At 58.5% G+C, this 16,019-nt stretch overlaps 2 protein-coding genes across 2 annotated transcripts; one reads left to right on the top strand and one right to left on the bottom strand.

The window, feature by feature from the left end:
• The first annotated feature begins 97 nt into the window (after nt 1-97).
• Nucleotides 98-8,824, top strand: IPO4 (importin 4). Its single transcript, XM_006043287.4, has 30 exons — nt 98-362; nt 443-529; nt 722-801; nt 879-920; nt 1,331-1,460; nt 1,547-1,726; nt 1,975-2,040; nt 2,150-2,251; nt 2,338-2,421; nt 2,679-2,843; nt 2,945-2,998; nt 3,134-3,243; nt 3,528-3,636; nt 3,816-3,945; nt 4,150-4,263; nt 4,381-4,494; nt 4,726-4,846; nt 4,977-5,088; nt 5,201-5,316; nt 5,424-5,501; nt 5,582-5,639; nt 5,731-5,836; nt 5,926-6,119; nt 6,260-6,310; nt 6,702-6,827; nt 6,919-7,127; nt 7,237-7,369; nt 7,454-7,558; nt 8,271-8,340; nt 8,465-8,824. Exons 1-30 carry the CDS (start codon nt 294-296, stop codon nt 8,593-8,595), a joined length of 3,246 nt encoding a protein of 1,081 aa, XP_006043349.3. The 5' UTR covers nt 98-293; the 3' UTR covers nt 8,596-8,824.
• Nucleotides 8,792-14,626, bottom strand: REC8 (REC8 meiotic recombination protein). The gene is made up of 19 exons (XM_025296139.3): nt 13,986-14,626; nt 13,817-13,885; nt 13,564-13,706; nt 13,404-13,479; nt 13,200-13,320; nt 12,403-12,487; nt 12,002-12,072; nt 11,685-11,778; nt 11,507-11,579; nt 11,338-11,429; nt 11,131-11,183; nt 10,674-10,817; nt 10,304-10,370; nt 10,056-10,216; nt 9,858-9,906; nt 9,535-9,601; nt 9,297-9,428; nt 9,116-9,222; nt 8,792-9,008 (listed from the first exon to the last, which is right to left on the bottom strand). The coding sequence occupies exons 1-19, from the start codon at nt 14,039-14,041 to the stop codon at nt 8,917-8,919; spliced, it is 1,752 nt and encodes a 583-aa protein (XP_025151924.3). The 5' UTR covers nt 14,042-14,626; the 3' UTR covers nt 8,792-8,916.
• Nucleotides 14,627-16,019: the final 1,393 nt, after the last annotated feature.

Genomic DNA, 16,019 nt, shown 5'->3' with positions numbered 1-16,019 from the left:
CAATGTCCCATAGGAAGCCGGGTCGTCCGCGAAATGCACGGAACTGGAATTCTCCGCGGTGCTTTGGAAGTGTCCGCTGGGGGAACTTATATTACCAGGGCCCTGTTTCCGCGGCTCAGCCGGCGCTCGGCCCAACGGAAGTGGTGGAGCCCGAACTCCGCTGGAAGCGAGTTGAATCACCCTGGTGACGAGAGGGGCGCGGAGCAACGCCCTTTCCGCCGGAAGCGGGTTTCAGAGCCTCCACGTGCTGTCCCTCCCCCCTCCCGGTCCGCAGCCGCGGCTCCGCTGCTGCCATGGAGCCCGCCGGCCTGGAACAGATCCTGCGGGAGCTGCTGCTGCCGGACACCGAGCGCATCCGTCGGGTACGGGGCAGGCGGGACCGGGCCAGGGCGAGTAGGGGATTGCGGGAACGGCCCGACTCTGACCCTCAGGCTCTTCCCAGGCCACCGAGCAGCTCCAGATCGCTCTTCGGGACCCCGCCTCCCTGTCCGCGCTCTGCGACCTCCTGGCCTCAGCGGGCGACCCTCAGGTGAGGCTTCTGGCCCTTCCCGCTGAGCTATAGTACGCCACATGTCAAGTCCTAGCTCCTGCCCTCGGCCATCCGCTCAGCATCTTCGTGCCCCGGTCCTCACACGCCCGCTTCCTCGTCCTTCCCCGAACCCCCAAACGCCTGCTTCCTCGTCCCGGCCCGGCCCCTCACGTATCTGCTTCCTTGTCCCAGATCCGCCAGTTCGCGGCCGTGCTGACCCGCAGACGACTGAGCACCCGCTGGCGTCGGCTGGCGGCAGAGCAACGGGAGAGGTGGGTTGGGCCAGGGGCGGGGCGGGGCCAGACTGAGGCGGCTCCTGGGTACCAATCTTCTGCCACCTGTGTTCCAGCATCAAGTCCTTGGTCCTGACGGTCCTCCAGAGAGAGACAGAGTAAGTGCTTACCTGCCCCCTCCCGGGGTTCTAACTGACTCCAGGCTGAGACCTCCGGTTTTGTAACTTCTTTTTCAGCTCTAGGCTGGGTCTTGGGGGGCAGGGACTTTGGTTCTAGATCAAGAGTGGAGGAAGAATTTTTCTCAGGATGTATTAAAGACTAAAGTTCTTGAGAGTGGGCTGTGATGGTCTGGCAAACTCGAGTCGAAGAATGGAACTGAAATTCAATATGAGGTCAACCTCACCACGCTTCTTGTTTCTGAGTTGCCATCTTCTGTGTCCCAACTTGGCGGAGACCATGTGCACACACCTGGAGGTTTCTCTCCTGGCCGTCCTAGGGAGACAGAGCCATTGTGCACAGAAGGGGAGTTGGAGGGTGATATAGGGTGGGGTGTCTCTCCTGTTTGCAGGCATTCTGTGAGTCTTAGCCTGGCCCAGCTCTCAGCTGCCATTTTTCGAAAAGAAGGCCTGGAGGCCTGGCCTCAGCTCCTGCAGCTTCTTCAGCACAGCACACACAGCCCCCACATCCCGGAGAGAGAGGTACTGTCACATGGTTGGTGGGAGGAAGGGACCCAGAGGCTGGATAGACTCTAAGCTTTTCCCTCTCAATCCTTCTTCCTGAGCAGATGGGGCTTTTGCTTCTAAGTGTGGTGGTGACCTCCCGACCCGAGGCCTTCCGACCCCACCACCGGGAGCTTCTTCGACTTCTGAATGAGAACCTTGGTGAGGTGGGCTCTCCTGGGCTCCTCTTCTATTCCCTGCGCACTCTGACCACCATGGCCCCTTACCTCGGCATTGATGATGTGGTGAGATGTGGGCCCTTACCTTCCTTGGTTCCTGTCCTCGGGCTTTCGTGTCCTTCCCCTAGCGGATGCAGATCTACTTGAGATTCTTTCCCTGGTTTTTGTTCTGCCTAACAGTTGAGAGGGGATTCTGTGGGTGGCTGTCCCTGGACTTCTCCTATGTCCAGACTTTGAGGAAGCTGCCAGTTTCTGAGGCTGGAGATTAGGCTGTGTCATGCTGTCTGTGATTCATCTCATCTTGTGTCCTCCAGCCTCTTGCGCGGATGTTGGTGCCCAAGCTCATCGTGGCCGTGCAAACTCTGATCCCCATAGATGAAGTAAGGACATTTGGGTGGGAGCTCTGTTGGAAGGAGGAAAGTTGCAGGAGTGTTCAGCCTGATCCACTAAAGAAGAGCATAATAAGCCTGTGACTTCTCTGTTTGGTAGGCAAAAGCCTGTGAGGCCATGGAGGCCTTGGATGAATTGCTGGAGTCAGAGGTGCCCATCATTACCTCGCACCTCTCAGAGGTCCTCACATTCTGCCTGGAGGTGAGCCTGGGGTCGGCACTGTCCTTGCTGCTTGTTCTGCTGGGAGCTTCCTTGCCTGTTTCTGACTCGAGCTGGTCTCTGGGCAGGTGGCTAAAAACGTGGCCCTGGGAGATGCAATACGTGTGCGTATTCTTTGCTGCCTCACTTTCTTGGTCAAAGTCAAGAGCAAGGTGAGTTGCCTTCTGACACATATCAACCCACGCCCGTCTCCTCCTCTGCCTCACTCCTGGGGCTTGCTGTCCTTCTGGGGATATATAAAATACCATAGCTAAAGTGTTCCAGATTTGGCCTGGACTCAGCCCAGCTCTTGGCTTGGGGACTGGGAATCTCCTGCTGGACCCCTTGTAGCCTGGAAGGCTAGAATTTTAAATGTGAGCCCATCTTGGGAGCAGATTCTCAGGGACACCCTTTCATCCTTCCCCTTCAGGCCTTGCTGAAGAATCGCTTCTTGCCACCCTTGCTGCACACCCTTTTCCCCATCATGGCTGCCGAGCCCGCCCTGGGCCAGCTGGATCCTGAGGACCAGGATGTGGAGGAGGAAGAGCTGGATCCTGGGCTGGTGGGGGAGACCCCCAAGCACTTTGCTGTTCAGGTGGGATGAATGTGGAGGGTCTGGTGGCTGGGGTGTGAGGTGGTTGGAGAAGGTCGCAGAACAGAGATGGAGTCCGGCTGGGTCTTCCTGTCCTGTTCCAGGTCGTGGACATGCTGGCGCTCCATTTGCCTCCGGAGAAGCTCTGTCCCCTGCTGGTAAGTGTGGCTCTGTCCTTCCAGTGCTCCTAAACCCAGGTTTGCCTAGTCCCTCTGAGGCTGAGGATGTTTGGGCTCTGGTAGGCGTGGCAGGCTCTTGCTGGGGTCTCAGGAGACTGCCATCTGCTCCCCTAGATGCCCATGCTGGAAGAGGCCTTGCGGAGCCAGAGCCCATACCAGCGCAAGGCTGGGCTCCTGGTATTGGCGGTACTCTCCGATGGAGCCGGCGACCACATCAGGCAGAGGTGTTTGTTCCCCTGTCTTGTAGTGAGGGTGGGCCATGGTGAGGAGGACCACACCGCCCACGGCAATCCTGGGCTGCGCTCGTGCTTCAGCCTCATCATCAGTAGCATCTGCCCTTCCTCTCAAACATCCTGATCTGGCAGATCAATGTCTATACCCCGGAGGCTGGTGCTTACTGTCTGGTGACAGAAAGCTTGGTTTTCCCAGGGGAGACAGCAGCCTGGCTCAGCCCAGGGATCTCAGGGCCTGCCCCTCAGACTCCATCCTCTTGTCCTGCCCCATCCAGACTGCTGCCCCCGCTGCTGCAGATCGTGTGCAAGAGCCTGGAGGACCCGTCTCAGGTTGTGCGCAATGCCGCGCTCTTTGCCCTGGGCCAGTTCTCAGAGAACCTACAGGTCAGCAAGGCCGCAGGGGGCAGCCACCATTCCAGAGTTCCCACCGCTCCCCCAACCCCCTGCCCCATCCCAGGAACCAGCCTCCCCTCAGATCATCCCTCTGCATACCTGCTGCCCTCAGCACTTACACGTGTGCCCTGCAGCTAAGCTGACTCAGACCCCCTTTCTCCTCCCCGCAGCCTCACATCAGCAGCTATTCTGGGGAGGTGATGCCACTGCTCCTCGCCTATCTAAAGTCAGTGCCTCCTGGGCACACACATCACCTGGCCAAGGCCTGCTATGCCCTGGAGAACTTCGTGGAGAACCTAGGTAGTGAGGGCATTTGGGGGTGTGAGGGAGTGGATGGGGCTGTGGTTTTGGCCAAAAGGGCAAGGATGTGCAGCTCCGTAAACCACTGCCTGTGGTGGGGGCAGGTGTGGCAGGGAGACAGGCGCGGTGGGGCCACAAGGCGGGTTGGCCTGGAGGCAGGCATGAGAACCTTGGTTGGTTGCTGGAGGGTGCCCTTTCCCACAGGGCCTAAAGTGCAGCCCTACCTTCCGGAGCTTATGGAGTGTATGTTGCAGCCTCTGAGGACCCCCAGCAGCTCCCGGTCCAAGGAGCTGGCTGTGAGCGCCCTGGGAGCCATTGGTGAGTCGGAGGCAGGAGGTGGGCGCCCGGGGTTCACTCACCGTTCACTCACTCGCCGTGCCTGTGGCAGGTATCCCGGCTCACCCGCCGGCTCTGAGTCTGTCCTTCCATCCATAGCCACGGCTGCCCAGGCCTCCATGCTGCCCTACTTCCCCACCATCATGGCGCACCTGCGGGAGTTCCTGTTGACGAGCCACGAGGACCTGCAGCCTGTTCGGATCCAGAGCCTGGGTGAGTGAGGGGCTCCTGGCAGATTTCCCGGGGCCAGGGAAGAGCCGATGCTCACCTGATATTCACAGAGATGGGCTCTGGGGTAGCACAGGTGTCTTCCTTCCCTCGCACTGTACCCAGGGGTGGGAGGGGTTTCTGAATCCCCCTCAGCTGCCTCTAGTTCCCCAAGCCTCGGCCCTGCACATCTCTAGCCTAGAGCTCCTGGTGCTAACCATGCCCTTGCCTCCGCAGAGACGCTTGGGGTGCTGGTGCGGGCAGTAGGAGAGCCCATGAGGCCCCTGGCTGAGGAATGCTGCCAGCTGGGGCTGGGCCTGTGCGACCAGGTAGACGACCCTGACTTGCGGCGCTGCACGTGAGTGAGCCGTCACCCTGCCCCCACCTAGACCCCAGACCTCCCGTTCTGGACCATGGGTTCCCCAGGCTCCCCCATCCAGCCTGGCTACAGCAAGCGGGACTATACAGCTTCCACCTGCCTCTCCCAGGTACAGCCTGTTTGCAGCCTTATCAGGGCTAATGGGCGAGAGCCTGGCTCCCCACCTGCCACAGATCACCACACTCATGCTGCTGTCTCTGCGTTCCACCGAGGGCATTGTGGTGAGTGGAAGGTCGGGGAGGGTGTGGGCCCGTGGGGGAAGGCCACCCCTGGGATGGGAGCTCTCTCCAGGGCCCACCTGAGCTGAAGTCCCTGCTGGGCCTCCCCATCCAGCCTCAGTACGACGGAAGCCGCTCATTTCTTCTTTTTGACGATGAGAGCAGTGGTGAGGAAGAGGAGGAGCTCATGGAGGAGGATGACGAAGAAGAGGATGACTCAGAGATCTCAGGGTGAGGCAGCTGCCCTTCTGGGCCAGGGGTCCTGGCGCAGACAGGGGCCCAGAGCCAGCTCTGCTCTTCCTGGCATTGATTGCCGCTGCTTGCCTGCCTTCCTCTAGATACAGTGTGGGAAACGCCTTCTTTGATGAGAAGGAAGACACCTGTGCTGCCCTGGGGGAGATCTCTGTGAATACCAGGTGGGCATCAGCCCTTCCCCAGCACTGGGAACCCCACCTGGAACCCTCTTCTCCATGGTGTGTCTGTCTGTCTGTCACAGCGTTGCCTTCCTTCCCTACATGGAGACTGTCTTTGAAGAAGTGTTCAAACTGCTGGAGGTGAGTGGGCCAGTGGGCCGGTGAGCAGGGCCAGAGTGCTCAGGTGGGCCCTGCACACAGCGTGCACGACCTGCCCCCCCTCATGCTGCAGTGCCCTCACCTGAGCGTGCGGAAGGCAGCCCACGAGGCCCTGGGTCAGCTCTGCTGTGCACTGCACAAAGCCTGTCAAAGCTGCCCCTCGGAATCCAACACTGCTGGTGAGAAGGGGAGGCCAGGGTCCCTGGAAATGGGGTGGGTGGGGAAAGGGGCAGGGCCTGACCAGGGCTTCAGCCGATCGTGTCCCCAGCTCTGCAGGCCGCCCTGGCCCGGGTGGTGCCATCCTACCTGCAGGCGGTGAACGGGGAGCGGGAGCGCCAGGTGGTGATGGCCGTGCTGGAGGCCCTGACGGCGGTGTTGCGCAGCTGTGGGGGTCTGGCACTGCAGCCCCCCGGGCGGCTTGCTGAGCTTTGCCAGGCGCTCAAAGCTGTGCTGCAAAGGAAGGTGAGGAGGGCAGCAGGCTGCGCGGTGAGGAGGTGGCCCGGCCCCGGGTGGGGCTAGTCAGAGACATCCCCCTCCTTCCACCCCATGGAGCTGGGAAGGGGCTGGAGAGCCCAGACCGAGCTGAGCGCCCTTTCCCACAGACAGCCTGTCAGGATGCTGATGAGGAGGAGGAGGAGGAGGAGGAGGACCAGGTGAGAGCTTCGGGTGCACACTGGGACCAGGTCATCTCCACGGGGCAGGGTGGACAGTGCACTTGGCCTTGGCCTGGGGGTACAGGGGCTGCTCAAAGATTGCTAGTGGCTCTGAACAACCAACCCTGCCCCCACCGAGGCAGTGGAGATTCAGGGAAGGCTTCCTGGCGGTGGGGATTTGGGGCAGCTTGGATCAATGGATGGGGATAGGAGAACCAGGAAAGAGGAAAGGCTGGGCTGCAAACCAACCTAGCTTGGGAGGGGCCCCCAGTCCTGTCGACCAAGGGCAGCCCTCAGGGGAGACCACCTGCAGTTGCCGAGGAGCGCGATGGGAGCTGGTCCCAGGCTCAGAGCTGGCCCTGGCACTCCAGCGTCTGACCTGGCCCCATAGGCTGAATACGATGCCATGTTGCTGGAGCATGCTGGCGAGGCCATCCCTGCCCTGGCAGCTGCGGCTGGGGGAGATGCCTTTGCCCCCTTCTTTGCTGGCTTCTTGCCATTACTGCTCTGCAAGACGGTGAGTGCTCTGTTCTCTTCCAACCCTGTTCCTCCCGGGCCCCAGTGCTCTCCTCCCCTATCTGGCTGACTTGCACTCCTCCCCTCACCAGAAGCAGGGCTGCACAGTGGCAGAGAAGTCTTTTGCAGTGGGAACACTGGCGGAGTCCATTCAAGGCCTGGGTGCCGCATCGGCCCAGTTTGTGTCCCGGCTGTTCCCCGTGCTGTTGAGTGCCTCCCGGGAGGCAGACCCCGAGGTACGAAGTAATGCCGTCTTTGGACTGGGCGTGCTGGCAGAGCACGGGGGTCGCCCTGCCCAGGAGTATCCTCAGTTTGCAGGAGGCGGGGGCCTGAATGCGGTTGGGAGTGTGGCCCCGGGGTTCGGGAGGAGAGCGGTCTGCCCCTGTGCCTGTTCCTTGACTTTGGACCAGACACTTCCCCAAACTGCTGGGGCTCCTGCTGCCCCTCCTGGCTCGAGAACGCCATGATCGTGTCCATGACAACATCTGTGGGGCGCTTGCCCGCCTGCTGATAGCCAGTCCCACTAGGAAACCGGAGCCCCAGGTAAGGTTGGGGGGCATCAGGCAAGGCCAGGGACCCTGCTGCAGAGCGTGTGGGGCCAGGGGCCAAAGTCTTCCATGTGTCCAGGTGCTGGCCCCCCTGCTGCACGCCCTGCCACTGAAGGAAGACCTGGAGGAGTGGGTCACCATGGGGCACCTCTTCAGCTTCCTGTACCAGAGCAGCCCTGACCAGGTAACCCCGATATTGGAGCCTTTGCAAGGGGCTTGATGCTCCAGTCTCATTGATGGGCAGAGTTAGCGTCAGTTGAAGCTGCCCTTCTCAGCTTTCTCATTAGTATGCCAGGATTGGCAGCCAGGACTTTAATACGAGAGAAGGGGCTTCCTCTCACCACGTAGCATTTTTCCTCAGGGAGCCTTTGTTTCTATCCTCTGTTCTGAGCCAGAAATCCCAGCTTTCATAAACTGATTGCCTAGACCAGGGCTCTTTCAGACTGTGCTCCATGAAGCCTGGTTCCTCTGGGCCACCTCGCCTCCCATTCTAATCGGAGCAGCTCTGCTTTCTGAATACAACTTGTCTGAACCAAGTGGCTAGCTCTGGAACCATGCCCCAGTGCTCCCATGTCTATCACCCCTGTCTTGCACGTTCAGAGACTGTGTTAGTGGAGCTCCTGAGTATCGGAGCTCCTGTTGGTCTTGAGGCCAGGATGTCAGTTATCTGTGGTCACAATCGCATCCTCCTGCCACCCCTCCTCCCCCTGCAAAATTACTACTACCCTGTTTCATGGGTCCTTCTCAGGGTTCACAGTTGTTTGGGATGTCTGTTAATCAGTGTCAGGCTCAAACAGCTCAGGTGGGAGGCTGCCTCTCCAGGGCTCCTGCTGCCCAGCCCAGTGCTGGGGCCCAGAGGTTCTCCTTCCCCTTAGTTGGCCCATCTTTTCCCACAGGTTGTAGACGTGGCTCCAGAGCTCCTTCGTATTTACAGCCTCATCCAGGCAGAGAACAAGATCCCATCAGGTGAGGATGGCAGTTGTGGGCAGGGCTGGGGGGAGGCGGGGAGCAGCAGGGCTTGGAGGGCCTGGGGCAGCTAGGGTTGGGGGCCAGTCCTCCCCAGACGTCTCCCTCTTCACTCTCCACTCAGACACCAAGGCGGCGCTGCTGCTTCTCCTCACGTTCTTGGCCAAGCAGCACACCGACAGCTTCCGTTCAGCACTGGGCTCCCTGCCGGGCGACGAGGCCCAGGAGCTCCAGGCCGCCCTGGGCCTCACCTAGACTGGGCTGCAGCTGGGCTGGAGAGAACAAAGCCTGCCCAGGCCCAAGAGCAGCTCTCAGCCCAGTTCCACCTCAAGCCTTACCAAAGATTCTGGGCCTGGGCCTTATACCCACTTGGAGTCCCAGCCTTACTTGCTGCCTTACACGGGTGTCTCCTAGGGCTGGAGCTGTGGGACAATACAGAGTCGTGACACCATTCTGTAATAAAGGCATTTATTTTCTTCTTGAACGGTAGCTCTAGGAGCAGGAAGGACAGAGATACACGTTCAAAAGGACACAGTTTAATGTAGTTGGTTGCCTGGCAGCTTTGTAAATTGGCTCTTAACTGTCGTGGAATCGGGGCCCTGGCTGGATCAGGAGGCGCCCATATGGCTCTTCTTGTTTCACACGAAGGATCTGCTGCGCGGCAAGCACTGGTCAACAGAGGAGGAGGGGGCGGGTCAGAGGAGTCGCTACCACAGCCTCTGGCCTGTGTGTCCGCTCCCCACCCTCCGCGTGGGCGCACACACTCCTCACTCACCCAGGAGCAGGTAGAAGACGCGGGCGGCCATCCTGCGGGGGCTGAGAGGTGGCACCAGGCTGCTGAAGTCGGGCTCCCTGTCGGCCTGCAGCTCCCGCGCCACTGCCCTGTGGTTAAGAACCAAGAACCGTCAGGTGAGGCCGCAGCCCGGCCACCCATGGAGGGACGTCCTTCCTGGTACCTGTGCACAGCCTCCAGCGAGAGCAGCTCGGGCTCTGGGGGCAGCTCCGCGGGCAGCTCCACGGGCACCTCTGGGAGCTCAGGCACCACGGGCAGCGCAGGGGCCTCTGGCTGCTCCGCCTCCACCCAGGCCCTAGAAGAACACACGAGTTGGGCGGAGCAGGGGAGGAGGCAGCGGTGACAGCCCCATCCCACTGCTTGCCCCTCCTGGCCAGGGCTGCGGGCAGGCCGCTGCTCACAACCGCTCTTCTGGGGGCACGAGGCTGATGCGGGACTTCTCCTCCTCAGCTACTTCCAGGGAGATCTCTGTCAGGGAAAGGGGAGTGTCTTGAGCAGGTCTGTGTGCATCTGAGCAGTCAGGATTTGGGGTCACCTGGCTCAGCTGGGTGCCAGAGCAGGCAGTGACTTGTTAACGGCACTTGGCAGGGAGGGGAATGAAGATAATCAGTCTGTGAGTCCTTATGTTAAATGCACTGACAAGAACTGTCAGCAATTGGGGCTCCACTTTCCCAGGACAGTGGTTAGAGTGGTGGTCTCCATTGCCCCTTCTCCAGGTACTTACCAGAAGATACCATGAGGGGCCCACTGGGCTCCTGGGCCTCCCTCAGGAGCTGGGGATGAGAGAAAGAGAACTAAGGCCCCAGGCATCACACCTGGGGCAGGGGTAAGGCAGGCCCGTTGGCTCATGTGGGCAGAAGGCGGCCTGTGGGATTTTAGTCAGAGCAGACGGGGCTCCAGGAAGGACTGAGGGGACCGCTACCTCAATATCGCTTGGAGTCTCAGCCTTTCTCCTTTCCTCCTCAGCCGCTGCCTCCCTCTCAGCCTCTTCTAGCTCCTCAGGCAGCCTTCGCCTTAGTGCCCTTGGAGGTGGCTGGGCACAGTGGGTCCAGAAAGCCAGCAGTTCTGGGGGTAGCCAGCCAGCTGAGGAGAGGGACAGCAGGGAGGGGGTTGAGGTGTGAGGAATAGGGATGTGGAGGATCCCCTACACCAGCTCCCATCACTCCTCACAGTAAGTCGGGTTTCGGAACAACTCCACAGGGGTCCTGATCATCCTCTCAGGAGGCTGGACCATTGGCTGTGTGCAGAGAAGGCCAGAAAACTGGTTAGGAAGGAGCCATGGCCCTTCACCTGTAATGCCTTGTTCCAAGGCCTCTGGCCTTCCAGCTCTTCCAGGCTCATGCACCTGCCTGCTCTGCTCATTGTTAAAAAGATTTTCAACTGATGCCCTTGGATGTGCTAGGCAGGGTCATGAAGTGGTGCATGGGCAGCTCCCCAACCCATGCGTTTTGGGGACTGTTCTCAAGATTCCCCCAGGAGTTTAGATGGCCCAGCATGCACCTGCCTCCCTCCACCCCTCCAGAGCCTGGGGTGTACTCACACACTCCCTGCAGTGGGCTCTGGTTTGCAGTTGTTCCTGGAATTCTTTCCGGGAGATCTGAGTCTCTTCGTCCCAGAATAATAACTGGCGGCGGCGACGGCGAGCTGGTGGGCCCCTGGGAGGTGGGGGGACTGGGGGCCTCCACTGAATGGGGAGGGGAGGTGGGGGCAAGGCTACCCATTACTCTTTTTCCTGAGGTCCTGGTGGACTGTAAATAGGCCCCACACTCCCAATCCCTAGAGGTGCCCTGGTGAAGGGCTTGGGTGGGGACTCGGAGGGGGTGCAGCCCCCACTGTATGAGGTTCCCATCTGGGAAGTTTAGGCTGGATAAAATGGGGTGTGGACCAGGCTACCTTGTACAAACTTGCACAAAGGCCTGTGGAAGCCAGCAGGGGCCTTGAGGAAACAAAATGGGTGAGGAGCTCTGGCAGAGGCGGTGTGGAGGGGCACCACTCACCTCAGGGCTGACTGGGATGGGTGGCGGACGCAGCTCCGGCGGGGGCGTCACCTCTGCAACAACAGTCTAGGTCCACACCTTTTGCCCTCAAAGCCACCCAGGTGAGAAGCTAGAGGGTCCTCCCTTCAGCAAGTTGGATTACAGGGTGTTGTCTGCAGCAGCTGTGCCAGGACCCCCAGGAAGGACCCTGGTTTAGTGGGTACTCACCGGGAAGTGGGACCTCCGGCTCCCAGCCTACCGGCTTCAGCTCCTCCGGGGCCAGGACCTCGCTGGGAAGTGGCTCTGCTACCTCCTCCAACCTGAGGGGAAATGGGCAAGAGGATGAAAACACCCTCCCAGCGCTGACCCCCACCTGGCCCGGGGCTCCTGCCCTTACCCTACAAGAGCTAAAGGCGAGGGCGGGGGTACTGTGATCTCCCGCTCTGGGGCCCAGGGCTCCTCTTTTAATTCTGTGAAGAGAGGATCAAGCTTAGAACACAGAAGAGATGTGAACATTTCCCGGCCCAGATGGCCAGTGCCTGGGGTCTGACTGTCCACTGCCAGGTGGGTCCTACCTAGCCGACGTTCCTCTAACAAGATGGCTTCCTCCTCCTCAGCAATCAGCAGGTCCAATTCTCGGCGGCTGATTTCTGGGAGGTCCAGTTCACCCTGTCAGGAGAGGTGACAATTTCATTTCTGTCTGAGAGACATGCCACAGGGCCAGGCCAGGCCAGGCTGAGGAAGCCTATGGGTACTCAGGCATCGGGGGAAGGGGTAGAGAAACGGAGGCAAGAAGGCAGGACTCTGGAGGCAGAAGGAGCTGGTACAGGGGGCCTGGGCCATCAGACGCAGGACTCAGGCCTTGGGCTCTGTGTGCAGGGGGACAGCTCACCTCGATCCGCAGCATACGTATGGGCTCTGCCTCCCGGATCGTGATGGCTTCAGGGCTGACCCGAATCCTTTCTGGAGGGGGAGGGAAGTCACACAGCCTCTGTTTTTTTTCAAGTCCCCACACCCATGTATGTAAGGCAAAAACAGACTCTAGAGTCAAGCCAACCTGGGTTCTAGTCAGGCCCTGGCCAGTCACTGGCAGTCTGACCCAAGGCACATTGCTTAACCACTATGGACTTCACTTTCCTCATCTGTAAAATGGGCATAATAATTCCAATCTTGTAAGAATCTTGTAGTGCCCTTCCCAAGGCCTTGCTCCTGAAAGAAGCTCAAAAACAGTTTTATTTCTTCGGCCCTTGGGCGTTCCTCTGCCTCTCACCAGAAAGAAGGGTCTCTGCTCACCTGGCTTCCGAGGCTCTACGGGGACTTCAGGAGGGATCTCTTCAGGAACTTTCTCTGGGGTCACGGCCTCTAGAAGGTGTCGAACCTTTGGAAAGGAATGGGAACAAAAGACCGGATTCAGCTTCAGTGCCCCGCTCCCCCACTTTCACAACCTTATGCAGACAATGGACAGTGACACCCCTTTATGCCTAATCCTGTGGCACTGACAGCAGGCTGAACCCGCTCACCTTCAGCTCCCCTTCCTCACATTCCTGCCTGCGCCCAATCATATAGCCTGGGTCACTTTGTGAAAGAAGTACTGCTTCCTGGGGTCAAGTGTTGTCAGGGACAGAGGAAACAAAAGATCCTTGATCTTGAGGATATTGTCTAGTGGGGAGATAAGTTTGTGTATGACCCCAGCAAAAGCCAGCACAAAGGATGCTGTGCTGCTGAGACTAGCACAATGCTGTACATCAACTACACTTCAATAAAAGCTTGTCTAAGCTGTAGGGGTGTTAGGAGTGGATGGACAAGGACATGGAAAACCCAGTGCCGAGGGACAGAGGGCCTGGACTGGGGCCTCGGTTCTAGGAATGGTGTGAAGATAAAAACTGCCTCTAGGTTGGTCCTGAATAAGTGCAGCAGGCTTGTCTGGATAGGCCCACCATGACAGCTGCCCTGCACTGAGTCCTGTGGGGCAGAGCTGGAGCAGGCCCCCACCTGCCCCCCAACCCTGGTGCTAGACTGGCACAGAAAGAGCACGCCCCTCTGCACTGTCAGCTCATCAGTCTGAGCTGTCCGAGGGGGAGGAGACCTACCTGAGGGATATCAGAGGGATCAGGCAGCATGGGCTCCACAGACATCATCCCAAAAAAGGGGTCTGGAGCATCTTCCAGAGTCTCCATCCTGGCCAGGTGGTCAGGCAGCAGCAGGCTGGGTCTGAGGGAGACCGTGGGCTGTCAAGGACTGAGGCCAAGTCCCTTCCAAAGACCGGGTGGTCCCAGCCCCAGGGATGCACTCACAGTTCAGTCTCCACCATATCAATGCGGATCTGCAGCTGTGCCCGGTGCAGGCGCTCCAGGATGTGCTGGATGTCTTCTGTGGTGAGGGAGGGCAAGCTACAGTGCCCGCCCAGGGGAAGACCACTCGGCACTGCTCTACATCCAAGCCTTCCAGCCTTACCTACAAGGTACTGGCATTGTTGAGAGTAGACCCGGATGACGCCAATCTGGAGCTGCGCTGAGAGGTAGAGCGAGAAGCGGGGCCGCGGTGCACCCGGCAGCGGGGGCTCAACTCGCACCAGCACGTAATTGAGGATTTCCTCGCTGGGGGAACAATGCCCCCCATCACCACTGCACCAAAGACCTACAGCCTTGCCCAGCTCAGTCCATCTGCTAACCCACCCCAGCCCTGGGCCACTCTTTATGGACCTTACCAGGTCTTCACCACATTAACGTTCAGGTATTCGCGCTTCACCAACCGGCAGCCCCGCGTCGCTGCCAGCCTGGAAGAAGAATGAGGGGTGTAGAGGGAGGGGGAGCCCTCAGGTTGGGACCCCTGGGTGTCCCTCCCGGAGCACCTACCCTGGCCAGGCCCGCCCTTACCAGATGGTGGCGAAGCAGCCGGTGTGGCGCTGAAGCACATTGGGATAATAGAACATGGTCCCTCCAGGGTTTCACCCTCGTCTACACCACTTCCGTTCAGAGGTCAATCCAAATTCTTCAGGGTACAGAATTTCCCAAACCGTTGGAGAGAAGGATGTGGACAGGTAGCGTGGCAGGTGGACCCAGAATGCCAAATAAAGGAACCGATGAACTATGTATGGGTGGATAAATGATTAAGGGGATAAGTAAATGGAGACACAGACTGGATATACGTCAGCCCTGAGCCAGTCTGCACACCACGTGGGTGCTTCGAACTTAACGGGAGCCTTGCAGGTTGGGTTCCAGGTTGGAGATGCAAAGATTCGCGAAGGAAGAGGGTCCGAGCTACAGCCCAGGCCCGGTCCGAAAGAGAACGGTTGTCCTCTGCAGATAGGCCCGGCAGCTGACTGTTGCGCAGCTTCGGCCACTGCCGGCCTGCTCCTGCAGCCTAGATCCCGCCGCGGGGAGCCCGTGCTCTGGTGCTTTGCACTTTGCTCCTCATTAGATGGCGCGGTCTCCAGAGCAGCCAATGGGGAACAGGGTCAACTTGGGGGCGCTCTGTTCGGGGCGCTAAGTAGCCTAGTCCGAGGCAACAGGGGGCTCCCGAGGCAGGCAGCGAACCAATGGGACGAACCCTGCAGGCGGTGGGGGGAGGGGGGAGGGATTGTGAGGTGTCCGGACCAATGGGCTCTCATCCTCGCCGGGGTAACAGGGGTGCCTCCGAGGTGCTTCCCCATGGACCAATGAGTGGGGAGGAGACTCCAAGCACCGAGCCTGGTAACAAGGGTGCTTCAACTAGCCGAGGAGGTTGCGTCATGACAAGGGCAATCGCCAGGCCCTGTTTAGGGCACCTGACTTGCAGTTAGACCTAAGCCTTTTTCCGAATCCCACGGAGCAGCAAGTGGTTGGTCTACTTTTGTGCCCAGCCCAAGGCCTATGGTGAACGGGTGTGAGGTGGCCTCGGAGCCACCACAGGTCGATGGGGAAGAAAGATCTCAGAAGCAGTGAGGGACTTGCCAAGTCACTTCCTAAACTTGAACAGCTTAGGTTGTAGGCATTCCTCTCCTGGCTGTTTCCCAGGTGTGAATGTTCTCCTGGCTGAGACCTTAGTTTTGTTGGATGTAGGGCGTATTTATCAGCATAGCAAAAGCTGTTTGTCTCAAACAACTGTTTGTGTGCTATAAATTGTGTGGCTGTAGTTGCAAATATTTCTTTCCTCATGCCTCCTGCCTGCACAGTCATTTCTTTGGTCTAGAGTGCACTTTTCAGCCTTGACTCCAGGGCGTGCTTCTGTCTCTAAGACTCAGCTTTTCACACCATACACAAAAATAAACTCAAAGTGGCTTAAAGACTTAAATAAGACATGACACCATAAAACTCCTAGAAGAGAAGAGAGGCAAAACATTGTCAGATATAATTTGGAGCAATATTTTCTTAGATCAGTCTTCCAAGGCAAAAGAAATTAAACCCCAAAATAAATGGAACCTAATGGAACTTAGAAGCTTCTGAATAGCAAAGGAAACCATAAACAAAAGGGGAAAAGCCTAAGAATGGGGAAAAATATTTGCAAATGATGTGACCAACCCAGGCATAATTTCCAAAGTATACAACAGCTCATACAATTCAGTATCAGAAAAACAAACAATCCAATCAAAAAAATGGGCAAAAGGGGACTTCCCCGGTGGTCCAGTGGTCAGGGTACACGCGTTCCATGCTTGCTCTGGAAAGATCCCACATGCTGTGGAGCATCTAAGCCCATGCGCCACAACTACTGAGCCCACGCGCCACTACTGAGCCGACGAGCCCTAGAACGCATGCCCCGCAACAAGAGAAGTCACTGCAGCGAGAAGCCCATGCACTGTAAAAAGGAGCTCCTGGCTCACTGCAACTAGAGAAAGCCTACTCGCAGCAATAAGGCCCAGCACAGCCGAAAATAAATACAAATTTAAAAATATTTTTTAAATGGGCAGATCTAAATAGACATTTCTCTAAAGA

Source organism: Bubalus bubalis, chromosome 11 (genome assembly GCF_019923935.1).
Source record: "Bubalus bubalis isolate 160015118507 breed Murrah chromosome 11, NDDB_SH_1, whole genome shotgun sequence".
Taxonomy (NCBI): domain Eukaryota; kingdom Metazoa; phylum Chordata; class Mammalia; order Artiodactyla; family Bovidae; genus Bubalus; species Bubalus bubalis.
This window is presented reverse-complemented; position numbering and strand designations above follow the sequence as displayed.

Excerpts from the sequence above, each read along its gene's own strand:
- IPO4 (XM_006043287.4), top strand. The coding sequence starts at position 294 with ATGGAGCCCGCCGGCCTGGAACAGATCCTGCGGGAGCTGCTGCTGCCG. Across the intron at positions 921-1,330 it reads GTCCTCCAGAGAGAGACAGA|GCATTCTGTGAGTCTTAGCC; the intron begins GTAAGTGCTTAC and ends TCCTGTTTGCAG. Across the intron at positions 5,089-5,200 it reads GTTCCACCGAGGGCATTGTG|CCTCAGTACGACGGAAGCCG; the intron begins GTGAGTGGAAGG and ends CTCCCCATCCAG.
- REC8 (XM_025296139.3), bottom strand. The coding sequence starts at position 14,041 with ATGTTCTATTATCCCAATGTGCTTCAGCGCCACACCGGCTGCTTCGCC. Across the intron at positions 12,073-12,402 it reads CGTAGAGCCTCGGAAGCCAG|AAAGGATTCGGGTCAGCCCT; the intron begins GTGAGCAGAGAC and ends CTCCCCCTCCAG. Across the intron at positions 9,907-10,055 it reads AGACTCCAAGCGATATTGAG|CTCCTGAGGGAGGCCCAGGA; the intron begins GTAGCGGTCCCC and ends TCTCATCCCCAG.